At 40.7% G+C, this 20,740-nt stretch overlaps 1 protein-coding gene across 1 annotated transcript in view; it reads left to right on the top strand.

The window, feature by feature from the left end:
* ATXN10 (ataxin 10) overlaps positions 1 to 20,740 on the top strand; it is a 150,512-nt gene that overhangs the window by 49,135 nt on the left and 80,637 nt on the right. The window contains exons 7-9 of the mRNA XM_030855647.2: positions 6,096 to 6,261; positions 14,628 to 14,736; positions 16,513 to 16,682. Coding sequence (XP_030711507.1) covers positions 6,096 to 6,261; positions 14,628 to 14,736; positions 16,513 to 16,682 — 445 coding nt within the window. The remainder of the gene's footprint in view (positions 1 to 6,095; positions 6,262 to 14,627; positions 14,737 to 16,512; positions 16,683 to 20,740) is intronic.

Here is a 20,740-nt window from a genome sequence, read left to right as displayed (position 1 = left end):
GGGCTCAGAGGCACTGAACACCAGCGTCAGAAACCCGAGTGTAACTTACAGTCGACCTCCGCATCCGAGGGTCCTCTGTGCCCTCGGATTCAGCCAACGGCAGATCATGTAGTACTGTAGTGCCTGTTTATTGAAAACATTCCACGTACACATGGACCCACACAGTTCAAATCCATGTTGTTCAAGGGTCAGCTGTACCTCACGTAAGTGGAGTCACACAGTATTTGTCCTTTCATGACTGGCGTATTTCACTTAGCACAGTGTCCTTAAGGTTAGTCCATGTTATAGCACGTGTCAGCATTTCCTTCCTTCCTGAGGCTGAATAATATTCCACCGTATGTATTGACATATGTCACATTTTGCTTGTCTAGTCGTCCATCGATGGACAACGGGGTTGCTCCACCTTTCAGCTACTGTGAATGATACTGCTGTGAACAATACTGATTGTTCTAATTTTTGTTTTTCCCTTCTCCTCTGTCATCTACTGAACTGCCTGCATGGGTCTTGCCCTGCCATTTAGTGGCTTATGTAGCTCGTTACAGGATGCAGTTAGACTCCATGGTGTGGTGTTCAAGGCCCTTTTTAAACGTAGCTTCATTTCCAGCTCCTTCTCATTCTCCCCCAGTCACCACACTGTAGCCGCACAGAACTCCTGTCAGTTTTCCAGGCTTCCCCTTTGGCTTCATGCTTTTGTGTGTGTCCTTTTCTCTGCCCGAAATGTCCTGACTACCCCCTCTCCTTCTGGTGAATACACACTTGTGCTCTGTTGGCCCTTTTCAGATACTGCCTGCTTTCTGTTGGCTCTCCTGACTTTCCCAGGCAAAGTTCTTTGCATCCTCATCTGCACGTTTATCATGATAATTTGCTTTTCTGCTAGAATATGTATTCTTCAAGGACAAAAACTGAATCTTGTGAGTTCTCTATTCTTAACACCCACCAGAATCAGTACTGGAACAGTGTTGGAATGGAAAACTCTACTAATATCAAACACTTACTGAAGCCTGTCTGTAAGACGCCGTCTCTGTTGATACTGTAGACAGCAGATGGCTCTGTCAGCCAAGAGGAGGTGGTGTGCTGCCGTGGACCTCGTGGGTTGGCCGGTTCCGGTGGAGCTTACTGTGGGAACTGCTGAGTCTGCTTGCTTGTCTTTGCTCAGGGGCGGGAGGAGGGGATGGGGTCTTGGCAGGAGCGCTCAGAGTTCTGCGGCTGAGTAGAGGCCGCTGGGTTCCCTGTTGACTCGTTTGGGGCAATGACAGATAATTCTTTGTTCAGAGTGGAACGTTGACAGAATAATAGGATTGAAAAGATACGCTCTTCTCAACAGGGATGTATAACGAATTAACTTCTCCCCTTGCACCTGGAATGGTGCTACACACCATCCTGTGAGTACCGAGAAGACAGTCAGGACATTTTCTGTGTTCTGTGGTTCAGATGAGGGACTGCACTGGAGATTCCTGGGGGGCCTTTGTGGTGTCTCAGCTGGGAGCACACACCAGAGGCCCCTGAGGCGAGCCCAGGCTGTGGCCCCGACCTGCTGAATTAGAGTATACGGTCTCGTTGGGGCTGTTAGATTTAAAATGCTTGAGGCTCAGTCAGCGAAACAAGCACTGTATTCATTAAGCACCTGCTGGTGGTCCCTGGGTCCCCAGGGTGCACAGTCCCCACCCGCCCTTAGTGTGGGCGCGTAGGGAGGGGAAGCGCCCTGTGAGCTCGGAAGCTCTTTTCGTGTGCTGGTTCTTTTAGTTGTCACAGTTAGTTGACGGCTTCACCCTGGTAGTTTATTTGGACAGATTACTTGGTGAAGATACTTTGGACACAGGGTCAAAATCAATTCACATGGTATGATTCAGCAGAAATGAGAGCCTGTGTTTATACAATTTTCTTGTCCCCCTTCCCAGCAAATTGGAGTAATATTGAATTAAACTAGCTGCTCTTGGAAACCAACTTTTGTAGTTTTCAGGTTTATAATTTGTATAGCATAGTAGTTAAGAGCAGAGGCTAGCTGTGCCACTCACTACTTTGGGCAAGTTACTTTTTGGAACTCTGTTCATCTGTAAAATGAGGATAGTAATGGTAGGCACCCCCTGAAATTGTCGTGGTTACTAACTGAAATGTATACAAAGCTCTCAGTGCTGGCATGTAATCGTCACTCAGTAACTGTGAGTGGCCATTTCTGCTTCCATATTTCTGCTGTTATTACTACTTCTCCTCTGATGATCTTGACTTTTTCCTCCAGGTAGCATCACTGTTACGTATGAAGGCAACATACAGCCATTGTCATTTAATCCTCAAAAAGACCTTGTGAAATAAGCATTATTCTTGCCATTTAGGTATTTGCCCTGGGTTACAAAGGTAGCAGAGGTGGTATTTGAACTCTTGTCTGTATGATGCCAAATCAGTGATCATTTTCCCTGTAACGCACTAACTTCTTATATCTGTAATTTATGAAGGGACTAATGAGATTAATTCAGCAACAGCTGTCTGCCTGTATCTTGGTTAGCCTGTTTTCCAGGTTAATAAAAGTTTTGGCCTTTGTGGCATGCCATTCTACAAATTATACAGGTGGAGTAGTTATTCATAATTTGTTGGAGATGTCAGTCTTTGAATTAGAGAAATTTTATTTCCGGAATTATAGGATATTATTTCCTGCCCTAGAACACTCATGAAACTCCCTCTCTCACTCTTTCCCCCTCCGCCTTTGCCCTTCACTCTCATAAAAAACTTACTTGTTTCAAGATGGTGCAAGCATGGCTTTTGAAATTGTAGACTGCATCAATTTAAGCATAACTTTTTTTTTTTGCGGTATGCGGGCCTCTCACTGTTGTGGCCTCTCCCGTTGCGGAGCACAGGCTCCGGATGCGCAGGCTCAGCGGCCATGGCTCACGGGCCCAGCCGCTCCGCGGCATGTGGGATCTTCCCGGACCGGGGCACGAACCTGTGTCCCCTGCATCGGCAGGCGGACTCTCAGCCACTGCGCCACCAGGGAAGCCCAAGCATAACTTTAAAATATGAATCTTGCTATAGAATTTTCTCCTAAAATCCTTCACATGTACATTGCTGTCAGTTTTTTTATGAAACAGGAATCATCATCTTGAGGACAGGGTATGTAACTGTTCAATCAGAAGTGAATTAGAAGTGGGACACTAATGACAGCCAGTGATTGAGAGATAAAATTATAGAGTGACTCTGAGCTGAGTGGTGTGTCTGGTGAGTCTGAGGCAGCTCAAGTGATGATTTCTGGTTTAAAGGAAGTGAGACTGAGGTGTAATAATTTTAGACAGCTAGTCTCTGACCTCTTTGACTGGGTTGGTTTGTTTTTTCCCCCTGGTTAAATTATTTAGTTAGTTAGTTTTGGCTGCGTCAGGTCTTAGTTGTGGCACGGGATCTTTTGTTGTGGCATGCGGGCTTCAGAGCACGTGGGCTTGGTAATTGCAGCACGTAGGCTCTCTAGTTGAGGCTCTTGGGCTCAGTAGTTGTGGCACGTGGGCTTAGATGCCCCGCGGCACGTGGGATCTTAGTTCCCTGACTGGGGTTCAAACCCACGTCCCCTCCATTGGAAGGTAGATTCTTTACCACTAGACCACCAGGGAAGTCCCTGACCGGGTCTTTCTACTTTTGCATCCTTCACTCTTGAGTGAATGGATTTGTTAGACCACTTGTGTTCTGTTATGTTTTCAAGGAAGTATTTAGTGTGGTTCCCCCGAGACTGGAAGAAGTAAGACATTCCACATTATGTCCCATTTTCCCTGACTGCAGTACTTTTCAGTACATATATGTTTTCTGGCATAGAAGTGGGGATGGCGAATGAAATGCACAATCAAAATAAATGCTGCTGAAAGAAAATTTCCTACTTGAATTATATGTCCTGTGTGTGATTCCTTTATTTTATGAGAAGGATTTTTTGTTTTGTTTTGTTTTTTGTTTTTCTTTTTCTTGGCCGCGCCATGTGGCTTGTGGGATCTTAGTTCCCCAACCAGGAATTGAACCCGGGCCCTCGTCAGTGAAAGTGCGGAGTCCTAACCACTGGACTGCCAGGGAATTCCCGAGAAGGATAGTATTTGATGGTGGCTAGAAGTAGAGGGAGTTGGAGAGTTAGATGGGGATTCTGGGTGGGAGAGCCCCATATATCAGACTAAAGTTTTTGGACGCACTCCTTAACAGTGGGAGCCTTTAAAAGTTTTTATTGGCAGATGACTTAATATAAGTACAATCATTTAATGAAGTATAATTTATTCTCTGGTAATATTCAAGCTTGGTTTGTATTTTTATATTTTAAAGATTTATTTCTGATTTTTTCCCCCTTTTTTCCTTCCAAATCACTCATTCCCCATCTCCTTAGATCTCCCATCTTGTAATCACCTGACAGAGTGTAGAGGTGCACCTCCTGAGCCAGGGAGAAGTCTGAGGGAAGCACTGCCCCGGGTGACTGTGTAAAGCAGGCAGGAAATCTGCATTGACCTTACGTCTTGGGACCACCTCCCAGGTCTCCCCCCGTCAGCCGGTCTCCTTGGACCCCAGGGCCTTCCTGTGGCTGCTGGACAGCCTGGATTACCACCACCCCGTGGCCCACCTTTTGTCCTGACCCCACCTGACTCCTTCAGGATCTGCTCCTTCCTTGTTCAAGATCTGCCTGGTGTTTGGTCCTTTCCCCCAGTTATGACCTGTCTCGTTCCTCATTCCTCTTCACCGTGTTCTGGGTAGTAGTCCACTGGGTGCTGAACTCCCTAAAGCCAGGGATCACGACTTCTTAGGCCTCGAAGTAACTGCCAGATTACAAAGAATATTTTTAGGGCAGACATTTGGGTTCCTCTTGAATCATACATGCTAGGCGGCCTCTTCCCTAGCATTCCCGGAGGATTGTCCTGCTCGGGGAAGGTGGGAGGCCTGGCTCTGGGCCAGAGCACCCCGTTCATCTTCAAAAATCATATGTGAGTTCGAGAAAACAAACATACCCCAATACTGAACTACTTGTTGTTCTTTTGTGCTCAGTCGAGGGGATTATTTGTTTGTTTTGTTTTGGATTAATCATTTCTATAAGAAATCTGAAGTTTTAGGAGCTCTGAAAATTGCTAAGGTCTGTGGGTGACATTAACAGACTGATGATCTTTGCCAGCCTTTGGCTAAAATACAGGAAGAGTTCAGCACGTTTTATTTTCTACTTGAAGCAGTAACCAGTTCTTACTTTTCTCTTAGTGAGACATGCTCCCTGCCTACTAATACAAGTATATTTTCCCCCATTTGCTGAGCATTTTAGATATTTGTATCACTTCTGATGTAGAAATACATGAGAATTATGCATATCAGAAAAAAATCCCAATCAGAATGTGATTTGGAGAAACCTCCTACTTGATTTATGCTGGATAGACTGTTCTGTGTATGATTTGTTTTTCCTGGGAGAAGGAAAGAGATTGTTGAATAGAAATATTTAAGTGATAATTTAAATATTGAAGTAAAAATGGCATAGGTTTGGTCTTCAGATTTGTGTTTTTTGTAAAGTAAAATAATGAAACAAACAAAAAACCCAACCTTCACAAGACAGATAGTAGAATGAGTGGGTAAAGCATTTTGCCCAGGAGACAGATTGAATCCTGTGTTTGAACCCTGCCGCAGCAACTCAGTATGTGTGACACTGACAGGTAAATTGATTAGCCTCACTAGGCCTTATTTCCCCCTTTGCTCTTGGGGCTGTTGACGGTATCTGCCTCATGAAGGTTTTGTGTAGATTGAATGAGGAAATGTATGCAAAATGTTTAGCTCTGTAGTAAATAGTGAATAAATGTTAGCCCACTTAACCTTGCTATTGTTATAGTAGATGTGAATACTATGAAACTTAATTTGACAACATTTCTGAAATGTGGAATTATTCCAGTGCTGAAAGTAATGGATATAAAAAGGTGCTTGTTTCTGTAACCAAATCACATCAAAGAAATCAAGATTTAAAAAAACAGGCAGTTGATGAAGAGTAATTGTATTCACAAAAAATATGTTTTCCCGAGCGGGACATTATAAACAAGTAAGGAATTTAAAAATAAAAATATTCTCTTAAAATGGCTTCAGTATTACATATTCATGTAAAAATCTTTTATGTTTTATAGGGTTACGTTGTTAGACCTTATGATAGCCAAAATAATGGGTGATGAGCCACTGAGCAAGGATGAGATCCCTGTGTTTTTGAGCCATGCCGAGCTGATTGCGAGCACTTTTGTGGATCAGTGCAAGACTGTGCTGAAATTGACCTCTGAGCAGCATGCTGAGGATGAGGTAAGAGAACAGACAGATTTTCTAACTCAGCTAGGTCCTCTAAGGACAAAAGCTTTAAAAACTATTATGGGGACTTTCCTGGTGGTACAGTGGTTAAGAATCCGCCTGCCAGTGCAGGGGACACAGGTTTGAACCCTGGTCTGGGGAGATCCCACATGCCGCGGAGCAGCTAAACCCGTGCGCCACAACTGCTGAGCCTGCACTCTAGAGCCTGCGAGCCACAACTGCTGAAGCCCACATGCCATAACTACTGAAGCCTGCGTGCCTAGAGCCTGTGTTCTGCAACAAGAGAAGCCACCGCAATAAGAAGCCCGTGCACCGCAGCGAAGAGTAGCCCCCGCTTAACGCAATTAGAGAAGGCCTGCACACAGCAACAAAGACCCGACGCAGCCATACATACATACATACATACGTACAATTATGTAAGTAACGTATCTGCTGCATGTTGGTGGGTGCACTCCCTCTCTAAAATTCCTATGTAGGGGCCTTTGGGACGTGATTAGGTCATGAGGGCCCTCATGAATGTAAGTAGTGCTCTTATAAAAGACACCCCAGAAAGATTCCTTACCCCTTCCACCTTGTAAGGGCACAGCGAGAAGTTGGCCATCTGAAGCCTAGAAGAGGCCCCTCCCCAGAACCCAGCCACGCTGGCACCCTGATCTTGGGCTTCCAGCCTCCAGAGCTGTGAGAAATAAATGTTTGTTGTTTATAAGCCACCCTGTTTGTTGTATTTTGTCATAGGAGCCTGAGCTAAGACAGTATCCTTATTTTAGAACAGTTACGAAAATACAGAAAAGGGAGAACAGTGCCCTCATTCTTACCATCCTTACCATTCTTACCATGACTTAAAATAATAGTTAATATATTTTTCTAGGCAAATAACATCAAATACATGCATGCATACATACACACATACACAAACATATATATATATATATATATATATATATATAAAAAGTGAAATCATTCTGGGCTTCCCTGGTGGTGCAGTGGTTAAGAATCCACCTGCCAATGCAGGGGACACAGGTTCGATCCCTGGTCCGGGAAGATCCCACGTGCCACGGAGCAAGTGAGCCCGTGTGCCACAACTACTGAGCCTGCGCTCTAGAGCCAGCGAGCCACAACTACTGAACCCATGTGCCACAACTACTGAAGCCCACGCGCCTAGAGCCCGTGCTCCTCAACAAGAGAAGCCACCGCAATGAGAAGCCCGCGCACCGCAACAAAGGGTAGTCCCCGCTCGCTGCACCTAGAGAAAGCCCGCGGGCAGCCACGAAGACCCAGTGCAGCCAAAAATAAATAAAATTAATTAATTAAAAAATGAAATCATCTGTACCACCAATTTGTAAGTTCCTGTTTTTTCTTCTCCTGAATGTGTGTAAGTTGCATGAGGGCAGAAGTTTTGACTGTTATGTTCATAGAACTGTGTACATAGTAGGTACTTTAGTGAATATTTGCTGAGTGCACAAACAGGCAATACATAGTGAATGTCTTTTTAAAATGCCGGTGTAGGGCTTCCCTGGTGGCGCAGTGGTTGAGAGTCCGCCTGCCGATGCAGGGGACACGGGTTTGTGCCCCGGTCTGGGAAGATCCCACGTGCCGTGGAGCGGCTGGGCCCGTGAGCCACGGCCGCTGAGCCTGTGCGTCCAGAGCCTGTGCCCCGCAACGGGAGAGGCCACAGCGGTAAAAGGCCCACGCACCAAAAAAAAAAAAAAAAAAAAAAAAAAAAATGCCGGTGTAGCATTCTGTGTAAACAATTTACCATGATTATTTGCCTGTAGTCTGTGTCTTTGTAGTTATGTCTTCATACATTTTAAAATTCTCCTCGAGCCTACCCTAGATCATTTAGGTCTTTTCTTTACTAAGGAGATGGACATTAGCTTACAGTAATTCTGTTTCCCTCCTCTTTAATTCAGGAATTCTCTTCATTTTTGTCTGCTCCTTCCTTCCCTTCTGTCTTAAAGTTAGCATTGTTCTTTCTCTGGAATACTACTCAGCAGTAAAAAGAAATGCACTTCTGGTATAACAACAGAGATGAATCTCAAACATAGAGTGGAAATAGACTAGAGAATACACTGCATGCGTCCATCTCTGTGAAATTCTACAGCGGGCAAAACTTATCGATTATAACAAAGCAGCTCAGCTGTCACCCGGGCTGGAAGTGGAGGGGTGGAATTGATTGTCGAGGGACATGAAGGAACGTTTTGGGTAATGGAAGTGTTATATGTAGCTGTGTACAGTGACACAACCCTACTCTTCAGATGGACATATTTTATTGCATGTGAATTATACCTCAAGTGTCGATTTCAGCATGTTCAAAAACATCACAGAGGTTATTTCCATGCTGATAGGAATGGTGAGTAGAGAGGTAATCACTTGGGCTCAGAGGCGGGAATAGGTGAGCAGGCTGCCCTTTGACAGGCCCGTCCACCTGCTGTCCCCAGATGGGAAGGTAGGGAAGGTGGACCCTGACCCACAGCATTTCCTGGAGGGCTGTGTGTGACCCTGTGGACCTGTTAACTCCCACAGTAAATGTAGGCCGTGATTATGCTTGTTCTGCCATGTAAGTGTATCTCCTTCTTTGTGAAAATACTTTCTTCAAGGTTGCTTTGCTGTTGATTTTCTGTGCTGATCAGAGAGGCCATGTCAGGTCTCACGGTAAGGTCAGTGTTTTAATTCTCCTTTCTGTGGTAGCAGAAAGCTTTACTCGGAGGCTGCTTCCCTTTCTGGAGATAGAGTTGCCTCTGTTTCCAGCAGGAGGAGCAGCGAGCTGTGCTTCAAGGAAGTTTCAAAGAGGAATTTTCCAGGAAGCAGAAAATGAAGTACACTTAGTACTTGTTAAATCCAGCTTTGAACTTTTTCAAGGCACTTATATGTAAAGTAGAGATGATTTCAGTGTTGTACTAAGAAGTTACCTGATGTAACTTTTTGTGTTTAGGAAAAGTTATATTTTTCACACTTTTTTCTTTAAAGGTGGGAGGAATTATTCTGTATTAATAGACAGAAAATTGTAGATAGTTGTTTTTTTTTGAAAAGCCCAAATAGTTCACTTTTTGAAAATTCATTGATCTATATACTCATGACTTGTGCTTGTTAATTGTATATATGGTATCCTTTAAGGTTGAAGTTTAAAAAAAAAAGCCATAGTAGTATTTAAGGAGGACCTGTACCTCAATATTAAATATACCATAAACCTCGTAGTGTATTGGAGCTGGCCTGTACCAACCTCTGAGAGTCAGTTATTAAACATGCAGAAGTTTGTGAGCTTGGTAGTTTGAAGTCAGCCACGGTGGAAGTGTTTATACCATTCACTGCTGAATCCACTGCCAGTTTACCAGCAAACCACTGCATTTACCCATTTGTGATATTTTTAGGACAAGATGTCCAATAAAGTGCTCATGATGCTTGCTATGACCTAAAAATCAGAATGCAAATAAATGTTTTTAATAGCATCGGATTTTAAATTTATTTGTTTGGCTTTAAAATTCTGAGGTTTTATTCATGTGTTCCTTTATACAAATAGTCTTAGGTTCTCATATTAACATACCTGTTTCTGTCCTTTGGTAAATTTTGGCGTACTGCTTGTTTCCAGTTTTTGGTGTGTTTTTGTCAGTTGTAGTGCGCTTATTTTTTAAGATCCAAGAGTCAGTTTAGCTTTATCTTGAGTCTCAGTCTTGTCACTTGCTGTAGTGAAACTTGCCTTCTTATGAAATATTTTCTTTGTTGTGAGAAAACATAATTCAAGCCAAATGCTGTGAAACAGAAGGTTAAGAACTCCTCTTTTTCACCCATCCCCCATCTATTTTCTACAGATATATCAGCGTATACTTTTTTCCTTCCGAAACTTTTTTGTATATACACACCTATACATTTTGTTGCTTTTTTGAGACACAATATACTATATATTCTGTCCTGCAACTTCCTTTTCGCTTACCCTGATGTTTCATACACTCTAACACGTGTGCATATTCATCTCACCCTTTTTAATAGTTGAATAGTATTTCACTATATAGATGCATCACAAGTTTTTTCTTTTGTTCTCCATAGGTGTACATATGAATTGCTTACAGGTTTGTTTTCTTAAAAACCTTCACAAATAATACTACAGTGAACATCCTTGTAAAAATATCTTTGCAGTTTTGGACAAGTAGGTCTGGGATTATAAATTCCTGGAAGTTGAATTGCTGAGTAGAGAGAGTATGTTTATTTAAAATTTGTAAGAGAAATTTCTAAATGACAAACCTAAGAGTACAAGAGTGTGTGGGTCTGCACCCCTTCACTAATCTAATTATCATTTCTCTCTTGTTTTTCAGTGATCAGTATGTTAAGTTTGTTTTTCATGTTAGGTTACCTTTTAAAATACGTTTATTAATGAGCATTTTCAGAAAGTTAATCTTTTGTCACACATACAAGAAACTTTTTTTTTTGCCCATAGTTAATTTTTTGTTTGAATTTATTTATGGTAGTCTTAGCCTTTTAGGAATTTGTTTTGTTTTTAATCTAGTTAGGCTTATCAATTTTATCCTTATGACTTCTGAATTTTTTTTTTTTTACAGATTAGTAAAATCATCTCCCCACTTAGAGTGTAGAAATATACACCTATATATTCTAGTTCTTTCAGTACTTTGTCTGAGTTTTTAATTAACCTAGAATTTATTTTTGAGTAGGAAGTGTAGTATAGATCCAAATGAATTGCTTGTGTCTTTTAACTCTCCAAGACTATATAATCTTTGGTAGAAGACTGCTTGGGTTTGAACCTGGATTTCTTATTATTGATGTGTGATCTTGGAAGTTACTTACCTTCTTTGTTTCTTTTGCCTGTAAAATGAATTGTATTTTAATATAAGCACTTAGTATACTGACTGGTACATAGCTACTATTCCCTAAAAGTTATCTGTTGATTATTGTATCAGCACCATTTAGTGAATAATCTCATCCTTTCTACTAATTTTAGTGCTACCCAAATCGTATGTTAAATTTTTAATATAATTTTGGATCCATTTCCGGATTTCTGACCTTTTACGGTGGAAATCAATAAGATACTAACAACTGTTAAAGAATTCAAATGAATTCATACGTTTATATGCGATAAAGGAATATGCTGAAATGAACTTACAGAGAGATGCAGAAAGTAGTCTATGCACAAGGCAATAATTAATTGCATTCCAGCCGGACAGAAGTAACCTCCATTTCTGTAGACAAGAGTCATTGGCATTATTGTCAGTTTTATGCAACTGACAATGTTGTAAAATAGCTCAGAGACACTGAATGGTAAAGTGAGCCCAGGCAGATGATCTAGATGGTAGACTGATCTCTGTTTTTCTCTTTTAACAACTTCAAAATCTTGTTCCTTTGACTTGCCTACATCTTTTTTCCCCCATTTGTGTCTGACTTAATGAATATAGTTTTATAATACTTATAAATAATGGAAGGGTAGCTCACGTATTCCTCTTATTTTTTTAAAAGAATAATTTTTCTGGCTGTTATTTCATTATTCGTTTCCAAATGCTCATTAGAAACACTTCATTAATAAAAGGATTCTAATGATTAAAACTGGAGATGTGTTAGGTGAGGATAGATTAATTTTCTTTTGGGTTTATTTCAGGTAATATCATAGAATTTAGGAGCTGGAAGGAAACTTCAGATCATCTCTTCCAACCCCCTAATTTTATTTTTGTCTTTCTATCAAGAAAAATTTCAAACATAGACTAAGAGAAAAAGTGTCTTGAAACCCCATCACCCAGCTTCAACACTTACCAATTCATCCCCATTGTCGTTTCATCAACAGTCCCACCCATTCTTATGCCAGTTGCCCCCGATTCAAAGAGGACTCCCACGTAGTTCATCAGTTAATAGTTTACATGTGTCTCTAAAAGATAAGGAGTCTTAATACATAAGTAAAATACAGTTAGCACATCTGAAAACTTAATAAAATTTTAATATCAAACGAACAGTATTCAAATGTTCCTCATTGTCTAATATTCTTTTTCAAGTTTATTTCTTTGAATCAGGATATAAGGGCATACATTGCAATTGGCTGCTGTATCTTAAATCTCCTTTAACTAGGTTCCCCTTTCCTCTTCCTCCTCTCTTTTTTTTCCACCTTTGCTCATTTTCTGTTGAACTGGGTTGTTTCACCTGTACAGTTTCCTACAGTTTCCTTTTTGATGAGGATATCTCCATGGTGGGGTTTAACATACCCCCTCTTTTCCTTGCATTTCCTGTGAATGATAATTCCTTCCAGAGACTTATTCAGATTTGGGTTAGGTCTTTTTTTTTTTTTTTTTTTTCCTCTTTCTAGTATATTTCATTGTTGGTGATAAGTACTTTCATGGAGTCATATAATGTCTGCTTGTCTCTTTTTGTAATGTTAGCAGTTGTTAATGACTATTGACTAGATCCATTAATTCTTTGCAGGTTGTGAAATGGTGGTATTTGGACTCTATCATTCATTTTTTAGCTGGAATATTTTATAAAGAGAAACTTCTAATAAGCTGTTAGGTTATGCAAGGTTCATTTTGATTAAGAAAAACAGAATAAATGGTTGATCACCGCCCCCCTTTGATTACCAGTCTTCAAAGTATTGAGCTGGTTTTATGGTATCATACAAAGTTGATGAGTGAGTTGTTTAGTTTTACTTTAATCATTGTTATGAAGTCATGGCTTGTAAACCACTGGATTTGTTTTCAGTCCATTTTAGCCGTAATTCTTCCTAATGGTTTCATGTGCCATTGCTGGCCGGGGGAGCCTCTTCAAGTTGCTTCTGATTCCTTGTGACATGATCCGAGGAGACTCTGATAGCTGCCTTGCTCTCTGGTATGACAAGGTGTCCAGGGTCATCTCATATGTGCTCTGCCCCAGACCTATAGCCAATCAGCCATTTCTTGAAGGAGAAGTGGTATCCGAAGATGACCGTCTGGGCAACTACTCATTTAATAAAAGAGGATGCAGACGCTGTGCTAAATAAGTTAATGGATTTGCTCCAGTCTTCTAAACAGACTTCTACTAGATATTTTCTCCTAACTTTTTTTTTTTTTTTTTGGCGTTACGTGGGCCTCTCACTGTTGTGGCCTCTCCCGTTGCGGAGCACAGGCTCCGGATGCGCAGGCCCAGCAGCCATGGCTCACGGGCCCAACCGCTCCACGGCATGTGGGATCTTCCCGGACCGGGGCACGAACCCGCGTCCCCTGCATCGGCAGGCGGACTCTCAACCACTGCGCCACCAGGGAAGCCCATCTCCTAACTTTTAAACTAGCAAGCGAAAGCTATTAAAATTAAACACACAAAAAAATGTGTGTTTCTTGCTATTTGAGATTTCAGAATACTATATTAAAATATTATCTCCTGGGGACTTAACCTGGCGGTCCAGTGGTTAAGACTTTGCATTCCAGTGCAGGAGGTGTGGGTTCGATCCCTGGTTGGGGAGCTAAGATCCCACATGCGTCATGGCCAAAAAACCAAAACACAGAGCATGTTGTAACAAATTCAATAAAGACTTTAAAAGTGGTCCACATCAAAGAAATCTTTAAAAAAAATACTGTCTCCTAATTGGAGAATAATAAATACACATTTAGAATTTTAAAAAGGAAATAACTTGTTTTTCTTTTGAAGAACATTATGTGAGATAATAAACGGTTAAATTTGTATTACCACATTTTGTCAAATAATGTGCACTGTAAAAATGAAGTAAAAAAATCTGTGCAAAAATTACATTTTAAAATTATATTTAGACTACCTAATGCCACGCAGTTGGTAGCTGGTAGTTTCTTGATCATGTACTCTATTTGATAATAAGTTATTTAGTAGTTATGTGAACTAACATTTTCAAGTATCTTTTCTAAGCTACCAAGATATTGCATATAGGTTTATATTCACCCAGAAATAATCCAAGTTATTGCAGCTGAAGTTCTTTCAACCACAGCATTTTACAGGATTCCTGTGGACAAGAAATTAATGTATTTCATGGGATATTTGTATCTTTAAAGCAGAACTTGCTTGCTGGGAACGCTTTAAAAAGAAAGTATTTGCATAAATGTTATGTACATAGCTAGTAATTTTGAACATTTATTCCACTGTTGGAAGGTATTTTTGCTTGAATAAGAACTTTTCTTACTCTTTGCTCCAAGAAGACACATAATGACACATAATCTTGTGTTCTTGATAGCAGATGTCTGCTGTTGGTGAAAATGATTATTCCTGTACATGTTTAATACTTCTGTTTTGTTCTTGATAGTTCTGGTTCTCTGTTTAGATGTTACAAGCACTGTCTCTTGAATATTTTTTGTAATATTTATTCTCCTACAGTTATTTAATAATAGTCAAATCATTTAGCTTGGCTTAAAAGTCATATTTTCTTCTCCTTTTAGGAGGCGCTGACTACAATTAGGCTTCTTGATGTCCTTTGTGAAATGACTGCTAATACTGACCTGCTCGGCTATCTACAGGTTTTTCCTGGCTTGCTGGAAAGAGTGATTGGTGAGTGAAATATCGCACATATTATTTAATTTATTTATTTATGTATGTATTTATATATGTATTATTTATTTATTTGACTGCACCGGGTCTTTAGTTGTGGCATGCGGGATCTTTGGTTGCAGCGTGTGGGATCTTTGGTTGCAGCATGAGGGATCTTTAATTGTGGCATGCATGCGGTATATAGTTCCTTGACCAGGGATTGAACCTGGGCCCCCTGCATTGGGAGCGTGGAGTCTTAACTGCTGGACCACCATGGAAGTCTCCATATTATTTTTAACTAAAAAATCTTTGACTTGTCGTACTGTAGTATAAGTTCAAACACAGATCCTTAATTTTCAGTGTATTAGTATATTTTTGAGATTTTTTTGGAATATTTTTTCTTGAAAGGAATCACAGTGTTTTGGTAACAGCTCAGGCCCTTGCCACTTATCCTGCTGTTTGTGATGCCTAATCAGTTGATGAGGATATTAATCCTGTTACACAGGGTGCCCATAGTGGGTATTCCATCAGTAGTGGTTGTGATGGTGATGATGGAGGGGGCAGTTATGACAGTGATGGGGGGGTTATGACAGTGATGGGGTTTTTGACGATGTTGGCGATTTTCATGCTCCTATAGTTTTACCAGATTTGTTAGTAAATTTTTCCAGTTACACTTATGGAACATGAAGAATATTGCTTTACCCGTAGTACTGATAATTATGTATTCTGTTCTTATAAGAAAACTGTTTTAAACAAGAAGCCATTGCTTGAAATATTCCCATCTTTGCTAAAAAGCTGTTTGCAAAATAATTCATCTACAACCTGTTCCTTGTGCTTAGCCATGCTTATGGTTGCTCTTCAGTGTTTGCTATATTTTTCTTTAAAAAAAAATATTATACTTATTCTGGAGACCCATATGCTAAGAAAGATGAATTGGTGTCTAGATGGGTGGATGAGTTAGCAGTGAGCTTTAGGAGATATTTAGAATCGCATATCAGTGTTTTATTTTGAATGCGGTGCTTCCAGTGATAATGAAAATGAGACATCACAAACCTGAGAAACTGAATCATTGTGGGAAAAGCATGTGTTTGGAGCCAGGGCAAACATGGGTTGTCAGCCCAACTCTGCCCAATTACTAACTTCTCTGAGCCTGATTTCTTCATTATAAAATTGGGAAAGTGACCTGCCTTTAGTAACTTTATTGAGAGTGTTAAATGAGATAATGTGAAAACATTTAATAAAGCTTCTGGAAGATTGTCTACTTTCATAGGCTGCCTACAAGCATTTCATAGAGTATAACAATGTGAAGTTATTTCTTCTGAGGGCAGCCAAAGTAGATTAACGGGGAACACATGCTGCCTTCTGATTATCTGGACAATGAGAAAAAAATCAACGTGCTTCTTGGTTTTTGTCATATGGCTCATTACAGATAGGTGTTGCAGGTTAGACTTAGCTGACTGTAGTTGTCGCCTGAGTTCCTTCATAAAGAAGTTGGAATTGGAAACCTTTTACTAGGAAAGATGGTAGGAAATTTTTAGCTAACTTTTCTTTGTGGATAAATAGAAAGTCCAGGTGGGGTTAATCATTTTGGCTTATCTGCAAAACTAGAGTCATGAAAAATTCTAAAGCAAAGGCAGAAGAGCCTTCTAATTGTTATTTTAAAGAAAGCTTTCAGTACTCTACCTGTATTTTATTTTAATCCATTAAAATAAATTAGATTTATTTATGGGAATCTAGTATAAAACGTAAAAATAAAAATTTTTCTATGGAAAATGAAGTTTATTGTTTTTGTCATAGAACTTTTACGAGTGATTCATGTAGCTGGCAGTGACACCATAAACATCTTCAGCACCTGTGCTTGCATGAAAGCAGAAGGTGACATCTCAAATATGGCTGAGGGCTTCAAGTCTCATCTCATTCGTCTGATTGGAAATCTGTGTTACAAGAATAAAGATAACCAAGACAAGGTACGGTTCTTTCTTAGTGTATTTCATACACATATGGCTTTATTTAGAATATAATATTTAGGATTTAGAATCTGTTCACTTTTGGGGAATGAAGCTTGAGGTGCTTAGCAAGTAGCCTGAGGTATATCTATATGCATATATTACCACAGTGAACATACTGTGTCGTCTTTGTCCGTATTAGGGTTCGTATTTTTGTAGTTCTGTGTTGTGCTTGTCCACGGTGTGTCTGAGCCAATCTCCTTTCCTGTAAGTAGTCAGCGCTGTCCCAAGTCTGTGCATTTAAGCACACTGTTTGTTTATACAGAGAACAGTGAATGAAAAATCGAACCTGGAAATTTTCAAACACATAGTAGACGTTTAATAAATAGTAGTTTTTATTGACTGTTATCTTAAAAAACAAACAAACCGATGGACCTAGAGTCTGTCATACGGAGTGAAGTAAGTCAGAAAGAGAAAAACAAATACCGTATGCTAACACATATATATGGAATCTAGAAAAATGGTACTGATGAACCTAGTGGTAGGGCAGGAATAAAGATGCAGATGTTGAGAACAGACTTGAGGACACGGGGACGGGGAAGGGGAGGCTGGGACGTAGTGAGAGCAGCATTGACATATGTACACTACCAAACGTAAAATAGCTAGCTAGTGGGAAGCTGCTGCATAGCACAGGGAGATCAGCTCGGTGCTTTGTGACCACCCAGAGGGGTGGGATAGGGAGGGTGGGAGGGAGGCTCAAGAGGGAGGGGATATGGGGATATGTGTACATATAGCTGATTCACTTTGTTGTACAGCAGAAACTAACAGAACATTGTAAAGCAATTATACTCCAATAAAGATGTATAAACAAACAAACAGACAAACGGACCTTAACATCTGTGCCCTGCATTTATGGATGATAGCATCATAAGCATTTCTTCCCGATATCTTGAAATGGACATGATGTTTAAGTATTAAATCTCTGAAAACTCAATAGACTGCCATTAGAAACCTCTTTTGTGCTGAATAGCTTAGGGGTAATTGTATTGATAATGTGATTAAAAAGAGATGACAGGAGAATTGGACCATATGCTTCATATTGAACAAGTCTGCCTGTATTTTTCCAGAGTTTTACAGATATTGAACATATGTGTGGCAGGTTATATTTTTTCCAAGATGGCTGCAGAAGTACCTCATCATTCTGTGCCTCATGTATTCCGGCGATGTGACTTTGCCACTCCCCCATCAGGGGTTAGATTTATTTCTCTGTCCTCTTGAATCTAGATGACTAAGGCCCCCTGACTGCTTTGAATAATAAAATATGGTGGGAGTGATCCTGTGCCACTTCTCGTGTAGCCTTTGACTGGTCTGGCAGGTTCTGTATCTGGCTTCGTAGAAGCCAGTCACCATGTGAGAAGTGCAGATTCCCTGAGATCATCATGCAATTCCTTGAGATTACCAAGTCCACATGGAGAAGTCCTGGAGGATGAGATGCAGTGAGGAGAGAGAAAGGGACTAGTCAAGGAACACCAAGGAACCAGGCATGTAAGTGAGAAACCATCTTGGAACTTTTTAGGTAGCTGCTCAGTTCGCTTGTTCCAAGCCAGTTCCTCAGTTGCCCAGTTGATGCCACATGAATCAGGGACAGCCTGCCTGGCAAAGCCCTTTCTGAATTCATGACCCACAATACTGTGAGAAAAAGTAAAAAATTGGGGGAAAAATTTTTTTTATAGGTTCTGCTTCTGTTAATGCCCCTGTAAGCTAACGTTGGACTGATCCTCTTGCAAATAATAATTATAAACTCTGGACAAAAGACAGCTATGTGAAGACACTCAGATTTGACACAAACAGATAGAGTTTGGAATCGAAATGACAGTTGGAAGAACGGCACAGCAGAGAGTGTGCCATGCAGGGCAGTTAAAACTCTGATAGAAAATCTACAGTACTTTTAGCTTAAAGAATCAAAGGACAGTTTGGAGCAGTCACAGACTTTAGAAAGTGAAAGGGGGAATCCCGGAAAGGAGAAAGTTAAGCCCCACATTCTGTGTACCAGCCACCTAAATCCCTGCTGATGCTTGAATCAGAGATGCATGGGGCAGGCTCCAAGCAGCCAAGCTAAGGATAAGATAATTATACTGAGATTTGAGCTGCCACCCTGGAGTTTACGGTTTAACTCCAACCAAGGTAATTTACCTGCTAAAACAAAAATATCAATATTCTTTAGAGGAATATAATAGAATCTAGAATTTTCCACAGCATAACATTCACAGTGTCTAATATAACTTACAATCCAAACTTACTTGAAACACAGAAAAATATCACCTGTTATCCAGACAAAAAAATAACGGAGATAGACTGTGTGGTGACACACACGTTGGGTTTATCAGACAAGGATTTTAAAGCAGTTGTAACTATGCTCAAGGATGTAAAAAAAACATGCTTTGAATGAATGAAAACATAGCTTATCTCAGCAGAGAAATGGAAACTATAAAAAAGGACCAAGTGGAAGTTCTAGAACTGAAAAATGCAGTATCCAAATAAAATATAAAAATTTTACTGAATGAGCTTAACAACTTGAGATGACGAAGAGTCAGTGTACTTGGAGCTAGATCAATAGAAATCATCCAGTCTAAAGAACAGAGGAGAGAAAAGGTTGAAAATGGAATGGTCATCCTAAGATGCTAAGTTTTGGGGTAGTATGTTTTGCAGCATTTGATAACTGGAATAATTTCTATAGGACATGGCGCAGAACTGAGCACCGGATAATTTGCTCTTTTATTCCATGTGTGTACCGTTTTGACGGCTCCTCATCTTCAAGCAGGTGTGAGTGGGAGACTACTGACCCACCCTTGGAAAATTACTGGACTGATTTTTTGTAAGAGAAAGTTGATAGAGGATAAAACACTTTACCTTTTTTTAATGACCAAGACCGCCTTTTTTCAGGAGCACAGAAGAAGCGGTTTTCTTGTGTGTTTACCTATACTTTTGCTGCTAATTTGGATTGGCTTCTTAAAGGAACAAAACGTAGTAACCCTTAAAAGGCTTATGAAATAGCTCACTGAAGTCAGGATCAGATTGCACCGTAAGTAAATACGGAGTGTGCCCGAGTGCTGCCCTGGAGAGGTCGCGGGGCTCACAGGAAGTCTATAGTGTGTCCTTCACGTGTGCAGTCGCTAATAGCACTGCTGACTTCTGAGCAAACACTCTTGAAGGTATGAAGGAGTTCATTCTTTGAGTGTAAGAATGCCTCTGTTTCTCCTACTTTTTTTTACCTATGCCAACAAAAAACTTAACCTGAAAGCATTACTTGTGGGATTTTTTTTTTCTCTTTCCAAAGAATCTACCACAGCATAACAGTCTTGCAGCCAAATCCTGATTCAGTCTGAGCATCAGAGACATGAGCCTTTGCTCACTGATGCCTCAAAGGATGGAGTTCACTAGCGCTTGACAACTTTAGTTATAATTTGGGAGAAATGGGCGGTTACGTAGCGGGTCTTTATCACCGCGCCATTAATTTTCATTGTATCGTCTGGATGGATTGTCCCACTTCTCTGCAGATTGGGGCCCAAAGGGATGTTTGGCTCTTTCTCTACTAAAAGTATGAGTTAGGGGGATTTTGTATCATTGAGCTTAGTTTAGTTCATCCGTCACCCAGAGGGAAAAAGGGACTCATGATTTGTTGTGTCTACTATGTCCCGTGTTGTGCTTAGTGAACTACGTGTATTATCCACTTTCATCTTTGCATCAGCCCTGCAAATCCGGTTCTGCCAACCACACTGTAGGGAGAGGCCATCAGTTAGTGATTTGCAGAGTCCAGAGTAGAATTTAGATTTGTCTGTGAGCTCCTGGGCCTGTGCTGTCTCCCCTGTACCGTGGAGCTTCTCATTTGGGAGCTCTCCAAGGGTTTGGAGAAGGGGTTTAAAATAGACTTCCTGAATGACTTGAGACGGAAAATGCTGGAGGCTGGCGAACCCTGCTCTCCCAGGCTAAGCAGCCCCCTCGGGCCTGCTCTTGGTTCAGGTCTGCCACCCGTTTGCTGCTCACATCCCTGCCTCTGGTTCATCCATGCATCAAATGGT

Source organism: Globicephala melas, chromosome 10 (assembly GCF_963455315.2).
Source record: "Globicephala melas chromosome 10, mGloMel1.2, whole genome shotgun sequence".
NCBI lineage: Eukaryota > Metazoa > Chordata > Mammalia > Artiodactyla > Delphinidae > Globicephala > Globicephala melas.
The sequence above is the reverse complement of the archived record's forward strand: the minus strand, read 5'-3'. Positions and strand labels throughout refer to the sequence as shown.